The sequence below is a fragment of the Triturus cristatus genome, chromosome 11 (assembly GCF_964204655.1).
Source record: "Triturus cristatus chromosome 11, aTriCri1.1, whole genome shotgun sequence".
Classification (NCBI taxonomy): Eukaryota; Metazoa; Chordata; class Amphibia; order Caudata; family Salamandridae; genus Triturus; species Triturus cristatus.
Genome location: NC_140594.1, coordinates 176,162,363 through 176,180,606, shown reverse-complemented (window position 1 = coordinate 176,180,606; position 18,244 = coordinate 176,162,363). Strand labels below are relative to the sequence as shown.

The following is an 18,244-nucleotide window of genomic DNA, read 5'->3' as shown; positions in this document are numbered from 1 at the left end:
GGACCTTTAGGCCACACCATAACCATTGTTTTCCCCAAACAGCTTACCGCCCCAGGTTCACATTTTGGGGTACCCTTGTTTTCTCCATCACTTGCTTTGTTAAGCTAGCCTGCTGCCTGCTACCTTTTCGCTGTGCTGAGTAAAGAGTGTTCTCCAAGAGCTTGCCCCCTGTTCTTGAAGTCTCAGGGCCATCAAAGACTTCGCTTTTTCCTCGATGCCTTGGGACTCTGCCATTATGAGTCCGGCAGCTACCCTTTGACCCAAGCAGACAGTGCCTGATCACCCGCTTGAGCTGTGCAAATCAAGCACCTGGCCGGGAGAAAGATTGAGCACCTTTCTGCCTGATTTCTGAGTCTGTGCATTTCCAGCTTCACCTGCTGACACCGCAGCACCGAGAGAAGCTTCTGTGCTGAATCGAAGGGATGCCCGGCAACGCTGTGCCCCGCCTCCTCTTCAACAGAGAGATCAGCACAGTGGCGCACTTTGATTTACCCAGCGCAGCCCCCGAAAGAAGATTGCCGCACCAAGAGCCCCGACACCAGCGGCTCCCCTCTTTTCAAGTACCCAGCGCAGGTACTGGTTCCCTGGAGGTCCCAGCAGCTTCCCGCGCTTCAACTAACAGGCAGCTGAGACTGCCTTTGTAGCCCGGTCTCAAGAGACCGTTCGAGGGCTTACTGCGGTCGTCCCCGCTCTGGAATGATTACCGGCCCAGTGGTAGCCATATTATTTCACACTGCTCTGCTTTAAGTAAGGCAGAGTAAACTGGTCTGCGAGACCATAGTTACCCGATCAAACACAAGTGTTCCTTCAACACATGAGGAATTTTAAGCATTGCATTTTGTCTACCTTGAAAAAACGCTTATACCTTGATAAATACTTATGTGATTCTTATTGTTTTGGTCTTGTTTTGTTCAGAGTTTAATAAGTTATTTTTACAAACCAGTGTGAAGTCTTTTTGTTGAGTATTCATTGTGTTACTGTGTGTGTTACACAAATACTTTACTCATTGCCTCTTTTGATAAGCCTGCCTGCTCTGTGCCAAGCTACCAGAAGGTGAGCACAAGTTATCTCAGGTGTGTATCTAGCTTATCCTGACTAGAGTGGTGGTTTCCGCCTGGCCTGGGTGTATACCTTAGCCAACCAGAAATCCCACTTCTAACACCTATTTTCACACTATTTAAGCGAGAAAGCTGCGATTTATCCAGGTTTTCTGGTTTCACTTTGTACAAATCAGTCAAGAAATGTGTCTCTATTTGTCTTTCCATACAGTAAGGCTTTGTTTTTACCTCAATTCATTTTCTGCAGTTTTTAAATACAGCATAAACTTGAATCAAAGTCGGAGCGCTTTACATGAGCAGTAGTTACATTACAAAAGGTCATATGCATTGTTTAAAGCCAGGGGGAAATTAAGTGATGTGCCAAGAATCACAGGATGTTGAGCAGATGCCGAAACTCAAACCTGATTCCCTGTTAGCAGCTTTGGCAGTCATGCCACATCCTGGGTAGAGGGCGGAAGGCAGGCAGGCAGAATCCACATGAAAGCTCGCCTCATTATGGGCTCGAGGTTCCAAGAGGACCTTGAGCAGAGCCAGGCTTCACGCTCGAGCCTGGCTCAAGCTTTCAGTGGCTCGCCCACCTCTACTAAAAACCACAAACACAACAAATAAATTCAGTAATACATTAACCTCTTCAATGCCCATGACGAGCTGGTCTCGTCATGGGCCGCGGTTGCGCTGTGCCCATGACGAGACCAGCTCGTCATAAACCCCGCCCGCTAATGCAACGGCCGGCACAGGGCGGGGAAAGGGGCGGGCACTGAAGGGGTTAAACAAACGTAAAATGTTAATAATACTTAAAGCAAATAAATTTAAAATAAACAATGGTAGTCTGAGCTCACATATTTGAAAGCACTTCCATACGCGATAATGAAGAAAAAAGAGTTTTGGTGCAATAAATTATGTAAGCGGGGAAGCTGCGATTTAGCCAGGATTTCTGGTTTCACTTTCTACGAATCAGCCAAGAAATGGGTCTCCATTTCTCTTTCCTTACATTAAGGCTTTGTTTTTACCTCTTAGTACATTTTCTGGAGTTTTTAAATACCGCACAAACTCAACCTGTAGGCCGAGCACTTTACAAGAGCACCAGTTACATTACACAAAGTCACATGCACTGTTTAAAGCCAAGGGAAAATTAAGTGATGTGCCCAGAATCTCAGGATGTTGAGCAGATGCCAAGACTCAAACCTGATTCCCCAGTTAGCAGCTCTGACAGTAATGCCACATTCTGGGTAGAGGGAAGATGGCAGGTGAACAGAATCCACATGAAAGCTCGCCTCATTATGGACCCAACAGGACCTCGAGATGAGCAATATTTAACGCTCATGCCTGGCTCAAGCTTTCAGTGGTTCACTCACCTCTGCCTAAAACCACAAACACAAAACAAAATTCAATAATACATATAACAAACATAAAATCCTACGTAAAGTACATACAATTTAAACCAATAATATAAATTACATCTTACAATATTATCAATACATTAATAAATATTTCAAATATAACAAAATATGTACACAATAAATAATCAATTACAAATTACATAATTAGTTATCAATTGAACATTTAAATAACTAACAAATGAAGAAAACATTACATCTTAAATAACTTCCCACCTTATTTGTCTAGAAACCCAACAACCTGCTTTTAAAATATAAATTAATAATTAAACTTTAAAAAATAATGTAAAATTAACAATTTTGACTTAAAGTAACAATTTAATAATTTACATAATAATCATTAAATATTACATTTACACGAAATATTAGTATTAAAAACAAATGATCATTTACTTAACTACTAACCCTATTTACCAACAAACCACTTCTACATTATAAGTTACTAATTAAACTTTTTTTCATATGCAGCCACTGCGCACACTTCCATCCACTGGGCACCCGGCAAGGCTTTCAGCTCATAATATACCAATGGAAATTCATCTAGGTTTAAGGTAGCATGGTGCAGTTGGGCACCCTTCTATGTTCAAAGTCTGGTGATGCCATTAGGAAATTCCTTGTGTTAAAAGCCGCATGATGCTATCGATGCTGATTGACCTGCACATCACCCTACAGCAGTAAGGCATCTGAAGTATCTCGCACCAAAATGGGATGGAATTACTAACAAGGCCTACAGGCCTGAAATCAGTCTTGCCCGCACCTCACAGGATCAGAGCGACCGGAGTTCCTGAGCGCCCCTTCCACAGCCGCTGGAGCGGCAGCATCCAATTTAGGCTGCAATTTAGGAAGCAGGTTGCACAGTGGTTAGAAAGTCCTCACACTCGTTGCACCTTTGCAGCGGCCAGAGTTTCTCACCAGTTCCTCTTTGCAGTGTAAGTCTCTGGTTCCTCCCAGGATGAAGAGGGTGGTGATATGAAGCTCCTGGTGTGAACCCCTCACACAGGGCAGGTGCCAAGGATCCCACAGTGGCCTCACTCCTCTCGGCGATGACTCTGATCAGATCATATGATTTGCTGGTCCCAGTGACCTCCTGTGGCAAACGGGGTGATCCTATCCTCACGCTACATGGACTCTGGCCCGATCAGCACGGTAATGTCCTTGTGGCGACCTCTCCTGACATACACATTTGCAGGATACTATTGCACACAGGCAACAGCCCTTACCGCATGGAAATCTCTCACTGCGTCCCCTGATGGTACTCAGGGTTGCCGCTTCCCTCTACACATGAGCTTCGGCACGACTGGCACAGTGATACCTTCGGCTCAATTCACGGGGGCCCTCCTCTGGCATAAGAAGTTCGCGAAGTTCGTTCTGCACACAGGCAACAACCTGATAAGCACAGCAGCCGTCTCCTCACAAGTCTCACAAAGGGAGTCCACTCAACAGGGCTCACCACTGGATCTCGCTCCCTCCAACACTCTCCTCCTCCTCACAGGGCACACTGCTCTCGGCAAGCAGGCCAGCACTGGTTCTCAATGCTCCAATGCAGGTGATCTTGGTTTCCTAGGTGATGTCCCCTCACCCAGCAGGAAACTAGAAGGCCTTTGTCCCCAGACCTGGTCACAGGCGGAAGTCTTTAAAGTCTGAGTTTTTGACATTTATGTTGGGGCCCTGCTTCCTTTTTAGAGCCCACTCCACTCCTCTGCTCTTGTCTTCCTCTTGAAAGCAGTCTGTCACAGTAGCAGCGACTGCAAAGCTGATAACCCCATAAAAAGGCCATGGGAGTGACTAGAGTTCACACCTGGATGTCAGTCACAGTGATTTGTGTATCAAAAGGTTAGCCCAGGGCACCAGCCTACTTTTTATGATTCCCTTATCAGCCCCATCTCCGTTCTGAGATGAGCCCAGGCCCCTTCCTTATGACAGCTCACTAATTAAAGAGCGCCCTTTGAAGTGTACTGGGGAAACCTGGCTCTCCCCTATCCAGTGTGTGTCCCACCCAGCTTACAGGAAAGAAGCACTACACAAAAGGGGATTTCTCTACCTCCTCTCTCTGTTTCACCATACAGGCCTGGGTCTCCCAAAATGGAACCCAGGGCCTTCCATGTATAGCACAATCCACTGGCACACATACAAACAGTGCAAGCATACAACCTACACGCACTGCACAGCACTGTATCCTTCATGTACTGTACCAATCAAAAGCACACATACATCCAGCACATGCATTTACCATGCATGCACAGCAGAGCACTTTATCCTCCATGTAGTGTACCACTCATAGGCACACGTACACTCAACACATGCACTCACCGTGCACACACTGCCCAGTACTGCATTATCCTTGTATTGTACTCTTCCCAGGCACTTATACACTCAGCGCAGATACACTATTCATGTGCTATGATGCACTACACACCAAATCAATGTAGGCCATGGGTGAGTTAAGCACACAGCAGTGAAACTTTAAAGTGAATGAGCCTGTAGGCCACACTCCAGTGACAGAGATTAAAAGGGACCGGTTCACTTCTACTGATCACTACGCAGTATGCTGCCACCACTGCTTCTGTGCACCTACGACCCTGGTGAAGGCAGTAGCCTCTCAACACTATGAGTGTAGAGATTTGGGCTCCCCTCCCGGTACAACAAGACCACAATCTGTTAGACAAGCTTATGTCATGGCACACATGCATCACTCGTGTTTGCCGATAAATCAGCATTAGGGATCCAGACATCAGCACAGTTGGGCGCTCAGGGCAGGGGTGCACGTCCATTACCGTGCAGAGGACTTTTCCATCCCAACAGTTAGTGTCTTGTTGCAACTCACTAATATAGAACAGCAGCACAAACAGGACTTTGCTATGCATTTTTAGAAGCCCAAGTTTTACAATTTTCTATCTACTCTGTATACATGTTCAATACCTTCTCTTTTCCTTCGTATTTCTGGTTCACCAAATTCTAAGCGCTCTGAAGTTTTGATCCTCATGAAGTCCTTTAATTTTTTCTCGTGGTCCAGGTTGCGTATGAGCTCTGTAAGCTCGATGTGATACATTGCAATTTCTTTGGCATGCCTCTCCTTTATGGCTGCAATCCTTGCCCCTGCCTCCGAACTAAACAGAAAAATATATTGATAACATATTCATTCATTGTAGTATACCCTCACTAATGCTATGTGACACTCAGTAGACACAGGTTTAACAGAAAATGTAATATGTGTATAAGGACATGGACAATTTGCTAAGCATGCTTTACATCTCTTACGTAAACTACAACATTGGTATGCATAGAGCTCTAATGCAACCAACTGAGAAGCAGCCTTGTAAGAAATCCCTCACTCAAATATTAAACACAATGCATATCAAGGCAAACAACAGAAGTCACTAAATTAACCTGTGCTCGGTAGCTTGGAACAAAGTAATTAGACTTAACTTTTTTTTGTAACATGTTTTTATTGGCATTTTCAGGTTTATTGCAATATAGATCAGATAAATCATTCAATCCATGAGATTGCTTATTACAGTATCCAATATCCCCCATAATTAATCATGTGGACAATGGTTGCTGGATACACAAGTTGTAAACCCTATGGGTCCTGGTAGTGAATATGCCACGTGAACTGGGGTAAAATACAGGAAGAACTAGGGGTTGGGTATGGAAAATCGCGTCCGGGCTCTCTTATCTTCCACTGGGTTAAGCGTGTGTGTGTGTACCGTGTCAATATCTTACAGCTGAGCTGACGTTTACACCAGGCCGGCAGAAGTGCCGACACACGTCACGAGGTTGCTCGCGACGCAATCGGGTCCCCAGAGTAGGGAGGGTTTAGTCGATCACTGACGAAGGCTGTGTTGGTAAGGCTGTTTGTGTAGGTGTGCCCCCGTGTGAGTCCTCGCCAGGGGTCAGTTGCTTAAAGCGATTCAATAACATGGCCCAGTCCATTGAAATGGGATGTTTGCGGGTGCCCTTTACCTCCTCCTCCCGTAATGTGTCCTCCTCTGCCGCCGCCCATTTGTGTGTCGCTCCCACCCAAGCTGCTAGCGGGGGACCAGTGGGAGTACGCCAGTGCATAGCCATACTGTGTTTAGCTAACAACATCGCTAGGGAATAAAAACGGGTCTGCACTTTGTGTTGTTTATGTGTTCGAGCGATACCTAGTGCGCTGGCCTCCCCTGTGTTCAAAGACTTGATCCCTGTGAGGTCCTGTAGGGCAGTATGAATGTGCTGCCAAAAAGAACTGATTGTGGGGCAGCTCCAGAACATGTGTTGGAAATCTGCGTCCTATGATTGGCACCTGGGGCAGAGGAACTCAGTGTCCGGGTAGAAGCGCTGGAGACGTGCTGGTGTCAGGTAAGCTCTATGGAGGATATAAAATTGTATATTCTTGAAGCATGCATTTCTGGACACCTTCTTAGGATATTCTAGGGCTCTTTCCCATTCCTTCTCGTGCAATGAACGTCCGATTTCCTCCTCCCAGATGGTACGTAGGGACACCAGTGGTTTATTGGTGAGCTCCCGTATGGCTTTGTAGAGCCATGTGGTTAGGTTGCTACCCACTCCCATATGTAGAATCGTGTGGATGACTGGATGTGTGGGTGGCTCCCCCCTCGAGAGGTCATGGTGCGGTCGATAACTTTCTAACAGTTGGCGGTGAAGCAGGAATTGGCCCGGGGGGAGATCGTAGTCTGCTATGAGGTTTTGGAATGGCCTAAGCTGTCCGTCTTCAAAGAGGGACTCCATCTCGGTGATACCGCAAGACGTCCATGTGGTGAGCATGTTATTTGTGTACTGATGTTCGCGTTTGGGCCACCCGATTAATGGGAATAGAGGGGAATACAAGGGTATCTCTGATGACATGCGATGTATTTGTTGCATGCACCTCCGTGCCACTACGACCTGCAGGGGATAAGTACGCTTCGGTTTGGTGCCCGGAAGCAATAACCGACGGACTTCCGCAAGGGATACACGTCCCGTCAAGGTGTGCGTCTCCAGCGTATACCGGTCCGCCGTCCAGTGGGAGAGCCACTGTAGTTGTGCCGCCAAAAAGTAGGTCTCGAAGGATGGAGCACCCAGGCCACCCTGCGTGGTGGGTAATTGCAGTTTTTTCAGTGCTATTCTATGTCTAGCAGAACCCCAGATCAACGCACTGAGAATTGAGTCCAGATCCCGAAAGAAGGTTCTGTAATTAGACTTAACTTAGTGGCAAAGTGTAAAGTATTTATGCAAATATAAGAAAAATCCCAAATTAGAAAATGAATAAATTGACACCAACACGATCAAAATCCAATCAGTAGAACCACAGATTTTTAAAGTTTTAGGTATACATATCGTCCAAAAGGTACAGAATGCTTCTGTGGGTGTCTGGTCTCATTGGACCAGGACAAAGTAACAAGTTTAGGCAGACTGCAATAGAGCGCAGGCCAGGTCCAGGGTGAAGTTTGGCCTGCTGAGACTGGTACCTTAATGCAAAGTCTGTTTGGAATTGCTTTGCAGGGCCTTGTGTCACTCGGCGATGGGTCCAGTGGGGCCTTTGGGTCACTGCTGCAGAGCTCGGCATTGCTATGCATTGGATCTGGTGTTATCCTAAGATGGGATTAGAGTGTCGCTGCTTTGTGAGGCTGTGCATCACTCGGCATCTGTCCCGGTTAAGGCTTCGATTCGGAGCAGTGCAGCTTTACGGGGCCCTGCTTCACTTTCTATCAAATCTGATGGAACATTCAGTTAGGAGTGTAGGATTAGACTCTGATGCCAGCCAATGGTCCAGAAACTGAGGGCACTACTTGGAGATCAGGGCTCACTCCAGCAGAGGCCAGCAGGAGTGCTCAGGCAGGTCAAGTTAGTGCTAGTCAGATAGGCTGTTGCCGGGCAGGCCTCTGGAAGCTTTTTGTGACCTTGTAGCTTACACAGGAGGTCAGCCCACTGACCCTTGGAGTCATTCTGGGTAGAATAAGATCAAGGGAAGCAGGCCCAATCTTGCTTCTTCCGCAGCAGGGCAGTCCTTTTTCTGAACTTTCCACAGGTTTAGGAGTGTTCTGATGAGTGGGTCTGAAGGTCCCATTTTCATACATGGTGACAACCTTTGTGTGAGGGCATTCCCTGACCTACCCTCAAAACTGGTTCTGGTCAGTTCTTCCCCTAGTCCTGGCTCCACAATCTAGGGTAACAACGGCAAGGGCATATCTGGTGTCACGTTCCTTTGTGCGTGCCGTAGGTAGGGCCCTTTGAAGTGTATTCTAGGCGTGGCAGCTCGTCTCCAGCAATCCTGTAAGCAAGACCTACACCCCTCACACCTAGGCCTTCTTTGTTCCCATGCCTGGAAGCAATACACAAACCTCAACAGCAGAGACATCCACTGTCATGTGACCCAGGGCACTGGAAGAAAGGCACAGTTGATTGGGAGAAGAAAATGCCAACTCTCTAAAAGTGGAATTTTCCCAATTTGTTACTTCAATCTGCAGTTACTGTTAAAGAGGACTTTAAAGTACAATTCATTTGAGTGTGAACTGTATACCTCTATATCCTCCCAATCTGAAGCTAGCACTTATCAAATTGAATAAGGTAAGCCAATGTTAGTCTATGGGAATGTTAGCTATACACCAGTTAAAAACGTCCTAAGGGGGTTTTCATTCCTAGGACATGTAAAACCTAAATCCACATGTCCTACTGTTTTTTAATACCACATACCCTGCCCTATGGGCCTTTAGTACCTCCCTTAGGAGTCACTTGTATGTATTAAAAAGTAAGGTTTGGGCCTGGCAAAAGGTTTATTTTGCCAGGTCGAAATGGCAGTTTAAAACTGCACTAAAAGCAGCAGTGGCAGGCCCGAGGCATGTTTTAAAAGGCTACTTTAGTTGGTGGCACAAGGAGTGCTGCTACCGCCAGTAGCATTTAATTACTAGAACCTGGATACATGTAGTACTACTTACAAGTAAATTAAATACTCCTGTCATGTGTAGGCCAATTATACAATGTTTTCAAGGGAGAGCACACACACTTTATCACTGAATAGCAGGTAAAAAGTGCACAGAGACTTAAAACCCAACTATAACTCATTCAGTGAGAAAAGGCAGAGGCAAGAAAACATCTGGGGTGACTCTGCAGAAAGGGCCAGATGCAACAATGCTGCTATTAACTTTGATATATGCATTTGAAATGCCACTGCCCTAAACTACAGCTTCTCCCTCTCTTTTCAAGATCAGTGGGCCTTCAGGGGAAGGGAAGAGGCTGAGGCAAGCAAGAAGAGACTTCTTCCTACTTCCACACAGCTCCCACCACTGTCATGCAAAGAAAGAAGAGCCAATGCAGTAAGATTAGGAACCTCCACAGCTTCCACCTATGCCTCTACCTCTACCCTGCAGGATACAGGAGCACAATTGTTTGGCAGAGGGAGAGGCAGGGGGTGGAGACGAATTGCTTTGTACCCTTCTGGGGCCCTCACCTTTGCTGAATGGCAGTTGCCGGAGAGTCTGTGCATACCAGCATGCGCGGTCACTGATCAGCTCTCATTCACTGACAGCAAAAAGTGGATGAATGAATCCACCGGGAACGTTTTACATTTCCTGTGGCTGTTGGTGAGGGTTTAATCATCTAAAGGCAAAATGTTTAACAAGGGCAGCTCCTCTGCTAACGCGGAGGAGCGTCGCCCTACTGTTCTTTGAGCAGGAAAAATTCATGATAATTACGATAAAATGATAATAACATAGTTATTATCATTTTATATTTCGCAGGTTCGGGCTGGATAAAGGCAGGCAGGGCTGGAGGGACAGGGGGAGGAGTGGTTAGCACACTCCAAGTGCCCATGACTGCTTGGCCGGCCATCTTGGCCTGACCAAACCGTCTTGCGCACTTTGCATGTTGCCCACCAGGCTGCATTGCAGAGCCTGGAGGGGAACATGCCCAGGCCCCCAGTCTCCATCTGAGAGCCTTCGATTGCAGCGTTGCACTTGGCTATGGGGAGCCTGGATGCTTCCTGGTTCCAGGACTCATGAAGCAGAGGAGAGACGCGACCGGTGGAACAGGTAAGTGGTATTTTTTTATTTTGTCCCCCGCCCATCCACCCTCATCCCCTGCCAGCCGCTACTGATGTTTAATAGCCTTATAACCCACCACAGCAAACTTTAATGAACGTTCAACACCCACTGCCTTTTTTTTCCCAAGTTGAAGTGGGCATTTGATGGCAAGATTATCCGGCTGAAGCAAACAATAAGTTATAGTAGTAACTACTGTAATGTGTTATGTGCTAATTGCTTGGCTTGCACTACAGATGTCTATTCCATTTAGGGTTCGACTACTGGGTTGACTGTGAAAATATCCATGGAACATTGGAACAATGGGATGAAAAGGAGGACAGATATTCAGCACTGTTGCCAATGCAGGTATCACTGTGGTGGCAAATTGTATTTGCTGCTTTGCTCTTCTTCTCTGTGGAGATTTTGTGTCGGCTAGTGTCAGCTCGTTTCTACTGGAGTTTGAAGCCGATGCAGCAGCGAAGACAATTCCAGCTGATTCCAGGTGTATACAAGAACTAGTTATCAGCGTGTAACGCTTTAGGTTGGTTTCATTTGGATTTTTTTAACCAATAGAACTTGAATTGATTGTTCAGCTTATAAAATATAGAGTCAATGGTCCAACAAGGGCTAGGCTACCACTGGATTCAGAAGAAACAGTTTGTACTTGGCCAACAGGGAGTTCCCGAAGCGGTACCCGATATTTACTGCCACTTTTACCCGCCCCTCTTTCCTATGTGCCATTGCTCATTCCCTCATCCCCCGCCATCCCTATGTGTTCAAGCTCCATGTCATGTGGAGGGAAATGCTTTTATGAAATTGGAGACTTCCATCAGGTGAGCTCCTGAGGACCTAGATCCAGAGGTGTGAGTGAGAAATAGGAGCAGTGATACAGGAGAGTGGGGATGAGATGGGACAACAACTGGATGTGGATAAAGGGAAAGGAAAGGTGTGTGGAAAGAGGGTAAACACTTGGCATTGAAAAGTAATGTAAAGAATGAGGAGATGATTTCTGGTATGGAAAGAACACATGAAGAACTAGGAAAACAGCAAAAGCTGTAAATGATCTGGCAAGAGTTTAAATGGTGAAATTCAAACGGAATGTAGGGGAATCTAGCTCCACGCTTGTGAGCCACTCCTGGGAATATTATAAATTGTTCACACTTTAGTGGTAACAAAAGAACTGACAGTAACATCCACATACAAAACTGTCTATTGTGAAAATGTATGAATCTTTTCATCAAAGTCTGTTCTCTTTTATTCATGTTCCACAGCGAAAGGTATTTCCTAGACTCCTTTTCAAGTTCCAGTGTTTACAATCTATTTTCAGGTCAGGGTCTACTCATTCTGTTGCTGTTTTACTAGTGTTGTGTGAAAGTGATGTATGTTAAAATGTATATATTTAGCATTTTCTAGTCACATGAGATGTCACCCAAAAAAAGAAAATGTTCCAGTTCAAGCAAATCATCGGATACAAAAAATGGTACACCTCACCTCCTGAAGCACATTACGCCACCTCCACTCAAGGTTCAAGAAGTGTAAATCGGGATTTCTGCCATTTTCATGCCAAAAAAATGGAAAATAAACATGGTTCAAAGTTTAACTATGAATTAAATTCACTAGCATGTAGGGGCAAATCTCCCGATTCCTAGTTATCTGAGAGTATAAAAAGTGCTGTAGAATTTAAAGCCTGATTAGAACCACCTAGTCCGTCCATGCTTAAAATTTGAAGATTGAATAAAGCCACCTAGTCCATCCATGCTCAAAATTTGAAGTCTGATTAGAGCCACCTAGTCCATCCATGCATGGAATCTGAAGCCTGATTAGGGCCACCTAGTCCATCCATGCTCAGAATATGAAGCTTGAGTTGGGCCACCTAGTCCATCCATGCTCGGAATCTGCAGCCTGATTAGAGCCACCTAGTCCATCCATGCTTGGAATCTGAAGCTTGTTTAGGGCCCCTTGTCCATCCTTGCTGGGAATCTGAAACCTGATTAGAGCCACCGAGTCCATCCATGCTCATAATCTAAAGCCTGATTAGAGCCACCGAGTCCATTCATGCTTGAAATCTGAAGCCTGATTAGAGCCACCGAGTTCATCCATGCTTGGAATCTGAAGCCTGATTAGAGCCACCGAGTTCATCCATGCTTGGAATCTGAAACCTGATTAGAGCCACCGAGTCCATTCATTCTTGAAATCTGAAGCCTGATTAGAGCCACCGAGTCCATCCATGCTCATAATCTAAAGCCTGATTAGAGCCACCGAGTCCATTCATGCTTGGAATCTGAAGCCTGATTAGAGCCATCGAGTCCATCCATGCTCATAATCTAAAGCCTGATTAGTGCCACCGAGTCCATCCATGCTTGGAATTTGAAGCCTGATTAGAGCCACCGAGTCCATCCATGCTTGGAATCTGAAGCCTGATTAGAGCCACCGAGTCCATCCATGCTTGAAATCTGAAGCCTGATTAGAGCCACCGAGTCCATCCATGCTTGGAATCTGAAGCCTGATTAGAGCCACCGAGTCCATCCATGCTTGAAATCTGAAGCCTGATTAGAGCCACCGAGTCCATCCATGCTCATAATCTAAAGCCTGATTAGAGCCACCGAGTCCATCCATGCTTGGAATCTGAAGCCTGATTAGAGCCACCTAGTCCATCCATGCTCATAATCTAAAGCCTGATTAGGGCCACCGAGTCCATCCATGCTTGGAATCTGAAGCCTGATTAGAGCCACCTAGTCCTTCCATGCTCACCTGCTCGTGGCCGTGTTGTGCAACAATATTGTTGCCTAAACATCGTCCGACAAAGATCTGCAGTCCTAAATACCATTTGCAAAAATATAGCCCAACTGGAGTGAATAATAGGAACTCTACGCCCTTGGGAGTGATATGCTTGTAACTGATATTTCTGACACAATATTTTTGTTACACAATATTAGGCAGTGATATCCTGGCATACAATTCTCTTGGCACACAGACCTTACATGGCGCCCAACTTTACACTTGTTCACTAGTACTACCATGGTCCGCTTTGTGTCCCATTCTCTGTGAACTCAAAGCCCCTCTTATTAAAAAAACATTATTCAACATCATCTGAGCTATATATCACTGAAAGATTCTGTCCCTGGCTTACTGGAGACAATTCTTGGCATATGAGTGAATCCTTGGAAAATTCTGAAAAAAGGGGTCAGCTACTGGAGAGGGTCGGGCTTCTTGGTCACACCGTGAAAGTAGTGCAAAACGTGATCGGAGCTCATTCTAAGTCCATCGTTTTTAGGCAATAGTGTGAAATCTATGCTTTCAAGACACATTGTTTGATCCTATCATTTTCGAGGTCTAGCCCGGGACCAGGCTTCCATTCCCCGCCTCGGCGGGTCTTGGGCTCAAAATTTCCACGGACCTGATAATTCTCGCCTCGGTGCCTATTCCAATCATGGAGTCCCACTCTGCAACTCTGGGCAATAGCTTGCTTAATCTCCACAACGGCCCCCACAACGCTAAGGATGCCTGGCCTCCACCTTGGGGGTGCCCAGGAGTGGACGCCTCACAGGGAAAGCCAGGATTGGTTCCACAGCGGTATTCGTACAAGCGCCTTGAGACCCTTGCGGGTGAGTAGTGCGCTATACAAGTATCAATTTACATTTTCATAATTTTCTCAGCAACAAAGGTCTCCTAAAAGTATGGCTCATACTGTTCGCTTGATTGCTAGAATTGGAGGCAAATGATACGCCTCACCACTTTGGAGGGTCAACCGCCACCAGTGGTGGCCAGAAAGAGAAGGGAACAGGCTTGCCTAATTTGAGACGGTGGTTTCCAGTGCTCGGCACAGGCACTTAAATGTCAGCACCGGCTCGTATGCCAGTCTGCCTAACTAGGGATGAGCACAACAACAATTGTTTATTAACTGAATACACACTAACTATGACTAATAACTGCCGCCCAAGCCACGCCTATAGCTTAGGGGGCCTGGGATCGGATGAACTGTCATACTAGTAGTGTGATGGTTTGTAGTTGTGTTGGTATTGTCACTGGGAGCACTGGCGGGGGCAATGGACGGTGCAAGCCGCAGTGTCCGTCTGGCGAGGGCCCTGGCACTTATTTTTGTGACGAATTAAGCCTTGGAACAGAGAGGGCTGTATGTGAACAGAGAGGGCAGTGTGTGTGCAGGGGCGGGAGGGGGGCCGCGTGCAGAGATCTGGCAAAGACATGAACACAGCATTGCACTAACTTCAAATGGAGAAAAAAACTGCTCGCGTTTCACCAGTGGTGACGCCTGCCGCATCCCTCTGCACCTGCACTTCTTCCCAATTAATATTCAAAATCGAGTCACGTGATCAGGCCCCAGAAATAATTTTATGATCCTAGCACCCGTGCAGAAGACAATATTATTTTAATAAAACGAGGAGTGAGTGGGGAGATGGTACCGCTGCTCCCGGGAGCCCGAGTGTTGACAAGGAGCAGTAGCAGTGCGTGGCCAGGCCTTAGACCGCCCGGGGCGGCCCCTGCGCCTGCGCCTGAATGGACAAGGGATGGGGAGGGGGGGGGCTAAAGGGCGGGGGGGGGAGGTGCTGGCGATTCCTGCAGCCGCCGCCCCGCTCTGGCCGCAGGTAAGAGCGGGGGGGGGGGGGCGGGGGGACGCCGCACCCTCCCATCCTTGCTACGCCACTGAGCAGCAGGCCCTGTACAAATGCCAAGTTTCACTGTACACAACTCGTTAGCAAATAATGCTGACAGTAAACACATGGGCCCTTGCCACGCACATTCCATCAGAATGCGTCGCATTTTAACGATGTTTGGGGAAAGGCTGCCTGCTACGGAATCTTTCTGTTAGGTGGACTAACGGCCGAGCTGCCCCCCCGGAGACCTGGGCTTGAATCTTGGCTTCGGCCCTGGACCAAAAATAGTTGGGACGATTCTGAGAAAATCAGTTTATCTCTCCGTGCATTATATTGTAAATATATGCTATATAGACAAAAGCTGTATAGTGAACAACTGCATGTTCCCATTCCAGCTTGGGTTACACACACCCACAGGCATCGCCTCTTCTGCAACTAGGAATAAAGTTTGCGCTATTTCAAGAACAAGTAAAAGTAAAAATATCAAATGTAGCGTTGGCAAGACAGCGGGTGGTTCGCACTCAGAGAAGCTACCCACAGCAGAGTATGATATATAGAAAGGGCTGACCGAGATTGCGCCTGCGCTGCATCTCCGCTGTGCGCGAGAGTTCAATCTGACCTCCAAACGTGGCATTCTCACTCGCAGTGAGTGAAGCGCGAGTTCCGTAGGAGTGTGCACCTTGTAACAACAAGTCCCCTTTATTGGAGCGTGACCAGATACAAGGTACGGGCTAAAAGAGAATTCGGCAGAAGGATCAGACCCGTTGGTGAACACACTGGCAATCACCAAAACCACAGCAACAAGGGCTGCATACAGCTTTTGTTATTATTTATTGAATCACCAAATGTCTATTTGGGGGTGTTTCCAAAAATATTCGTGTGATCGGTTAAAGCATATGCTGTACTTGCATATTCCCATCACTGTAGGGCCGACCTCTTTTAACAGTGAGGGGTCACGTGGCTGTATGGCATCTGATTGTAGGGGCTGGTGGTCTTTTCTGTGTAAATGTTCTCAAAAAGGGAAGTTTGGCTACAACGGGAATCTGCAAACTTCTCAAACAAAACGAATTCCACAGGGTAACTATCAACCACCGATGCAAGAGTGCTTATGAATGGGTGTCTATAGGATGTGGGCCTGGGAAGGGGAGCTGGTTGCACAGGAAAAGGCCCTGTAAGGTTAGTACAGCTGAAATGTCATCGGATTTTCTTTCCTGGTGCAATGACTTTTTGGGAAGGAGAAAGCTGCGATATCTATAATTGGTTATTCAAGGAAGGAACTGTCCATCAGCCTAGGTAAGTCATGTTCTCCGTCTGGCTCTTGCTTTAAATAGATGGTCTCATATTTTTAACGCTGTTTAAGGATCTTTCAATGTTTGCATAAAACGAGGTACATGTTCTGCTGCAAAACCAAGAGTCACAACAATTGCAAAATGTGGTGAACGGAAATCTCTGATCAATTCGGATTAGGAATTGAGGACGACCTTATTTTACTGCCCATACCGCCTGTGCTTTGTACAACTTGTTAATTCACGGATCTTTAAAAGGAAAATATGCATAGCTAGCTTTTGGTAAGTTTTGAATAGCTGGTTGGTTCTGTCTGTTAAAAATAACAGTTTATCTGAAGCTCACGGCGACAGAATATTAATAATGATAATACAAATTGCTTAAAAAACCGACCTCATCTTTGAGATCCAAGATTGTGTGACGTCACTTCCTGTGATGTTATAGGTGTTAAACGGCAGATAAAGTCACATGTACTGAGCTGTGATTTTGTTTAGTTGACCACTAGTTTCATACAAGCACTTTACGTTTTTGCAAAAATATCAGCTCAACTTAAACAATTTTGTGGCTATTAAGAAATACTTTGCAGTAGCCATTTGCAATTGAAATTTTAGGTCTCTGAGCATGTTGAGTTAAAATTAATTTAAAACGAGTTTGAAATCAGTTCATTCCATAGAATCATGGTGCCCTACTGTTACCCAGGACGTACCTTTGTTCGAATGCGCGTGATGACGTCTCGATGGCTGTCGTCATCACGGCCTTGTGCTGGTTCAGCTCTCTGAGCAGCCTCCTGTAGTATCTGCTGAAAGCTGCCCTCTGCAGCCGGTAGTCCTCGATCAGCGTTCGAAGCCTGGCATTCTTGGTCAGCATGATATCAAAATTGACGGTTGTCTGTGAAAATAAATTCCAGTGTGAAATCGCTGTTATTCATGTCACAGTGGAAGTTTTTCCAATAACTTACGTTGCCAGTGCTTTTTTAAAAAACATATTCTATTCTTTACACTTGATTTTTTTTTCAATATGTCTTCAGGTTACTGTAATTCAATGCGAATAGCACATTTTATTTGTGACTATAAGAACAATGGTTTTGAGGATGTGCATTAAAATTAAAACTTGCCTGCTAGGTAGCACCCTTACTAATCTATTAAAATAATATGCAAAATCATTTTCTTTTCCTTTACATTTTTATTGCAAGTATATGAGCAACGTGTTTAGGTGATGTGATATTTTCGATTTTCTTCTCATTATTTTTGTGGCAACTGCATGCAAAAAAACATCTATCTGCCAATGCCAGACCTACTGGCTTTGCCAATGCTTGGTTGCTTAGTGGAATGACTACAGCAGTTTGAAGTATCCAGGTAGGTGACTGAGAGTAGCAAGAGGCCGAAGAGTGCAAGGAAGGAAAGATGCATCGAAGATAAACTACTTTATTTTTGCTTTTTAAACTTCTATACCCCATTAAGTTTTAGATTTTTTACCATCTGAGCTTTCTACCCTGAGCCTGAACCACAGCGCCATGTCGGACCAGCAGCTACCCCCCACCCAGCTTCTTGAGACCCTTATGTGTGAGTAGAATAACTTTACAAGACATCTGATTGAGAACATACCAGGATATACCACTGAAGCTACTGTTATTAGTCAATGGCCAAACTATTCTGTGCAAAACAGAACATCCAGAGTTTGTCTAAATGATAAACTGTGCAAAGATAAATGTCTTTGTTCGTCTACCTGGTGCACTCTTGCCCAATTGTTGTTTGACTTTCTTCAAATAAACCTCAAATAGCTGAAGGCACATAAAAAATTGGACTGGATGGGCTTCCATTCCAAACACGGGGAACCATGAGAGATTCACATGCTCAACCCATTTTATGAGGGTTTGAAATACCATCTATTGT

General features: G+C 45.8%; 1 protein-coding gene across 7 annotated transcripts in view; it reads right to left on the bottom strand.

The window, feature by feature from the left end:
- The window catches only part of CCDC63 (coiled-coil domain containing 63), a 158,599-nt gene that overhangs the window by 62,138 nt on the left and 78,217 nt on the right, over nt 1-18,244 (bottom strand). For all 7 annotated transcript variants that reach the window (XM_085634102.1, XM_085634105.1, XM_085634107.1 and 4 more), the window contains 2 exons: nt 17,059-17,240; nt 5,375-5,562 (listed from right to left, as the gene is read on the bottom strand). In XM_085634102.1, coding sequence (XP_085490228.1) covers nt 5,375-5,562; nt 17,059-17,240 — 370 coding nt within the window. The remainder of the gene's footprint in view (nt 1-5,374; nt 5,563-17,058; nt 17,241-18,244) is intronic.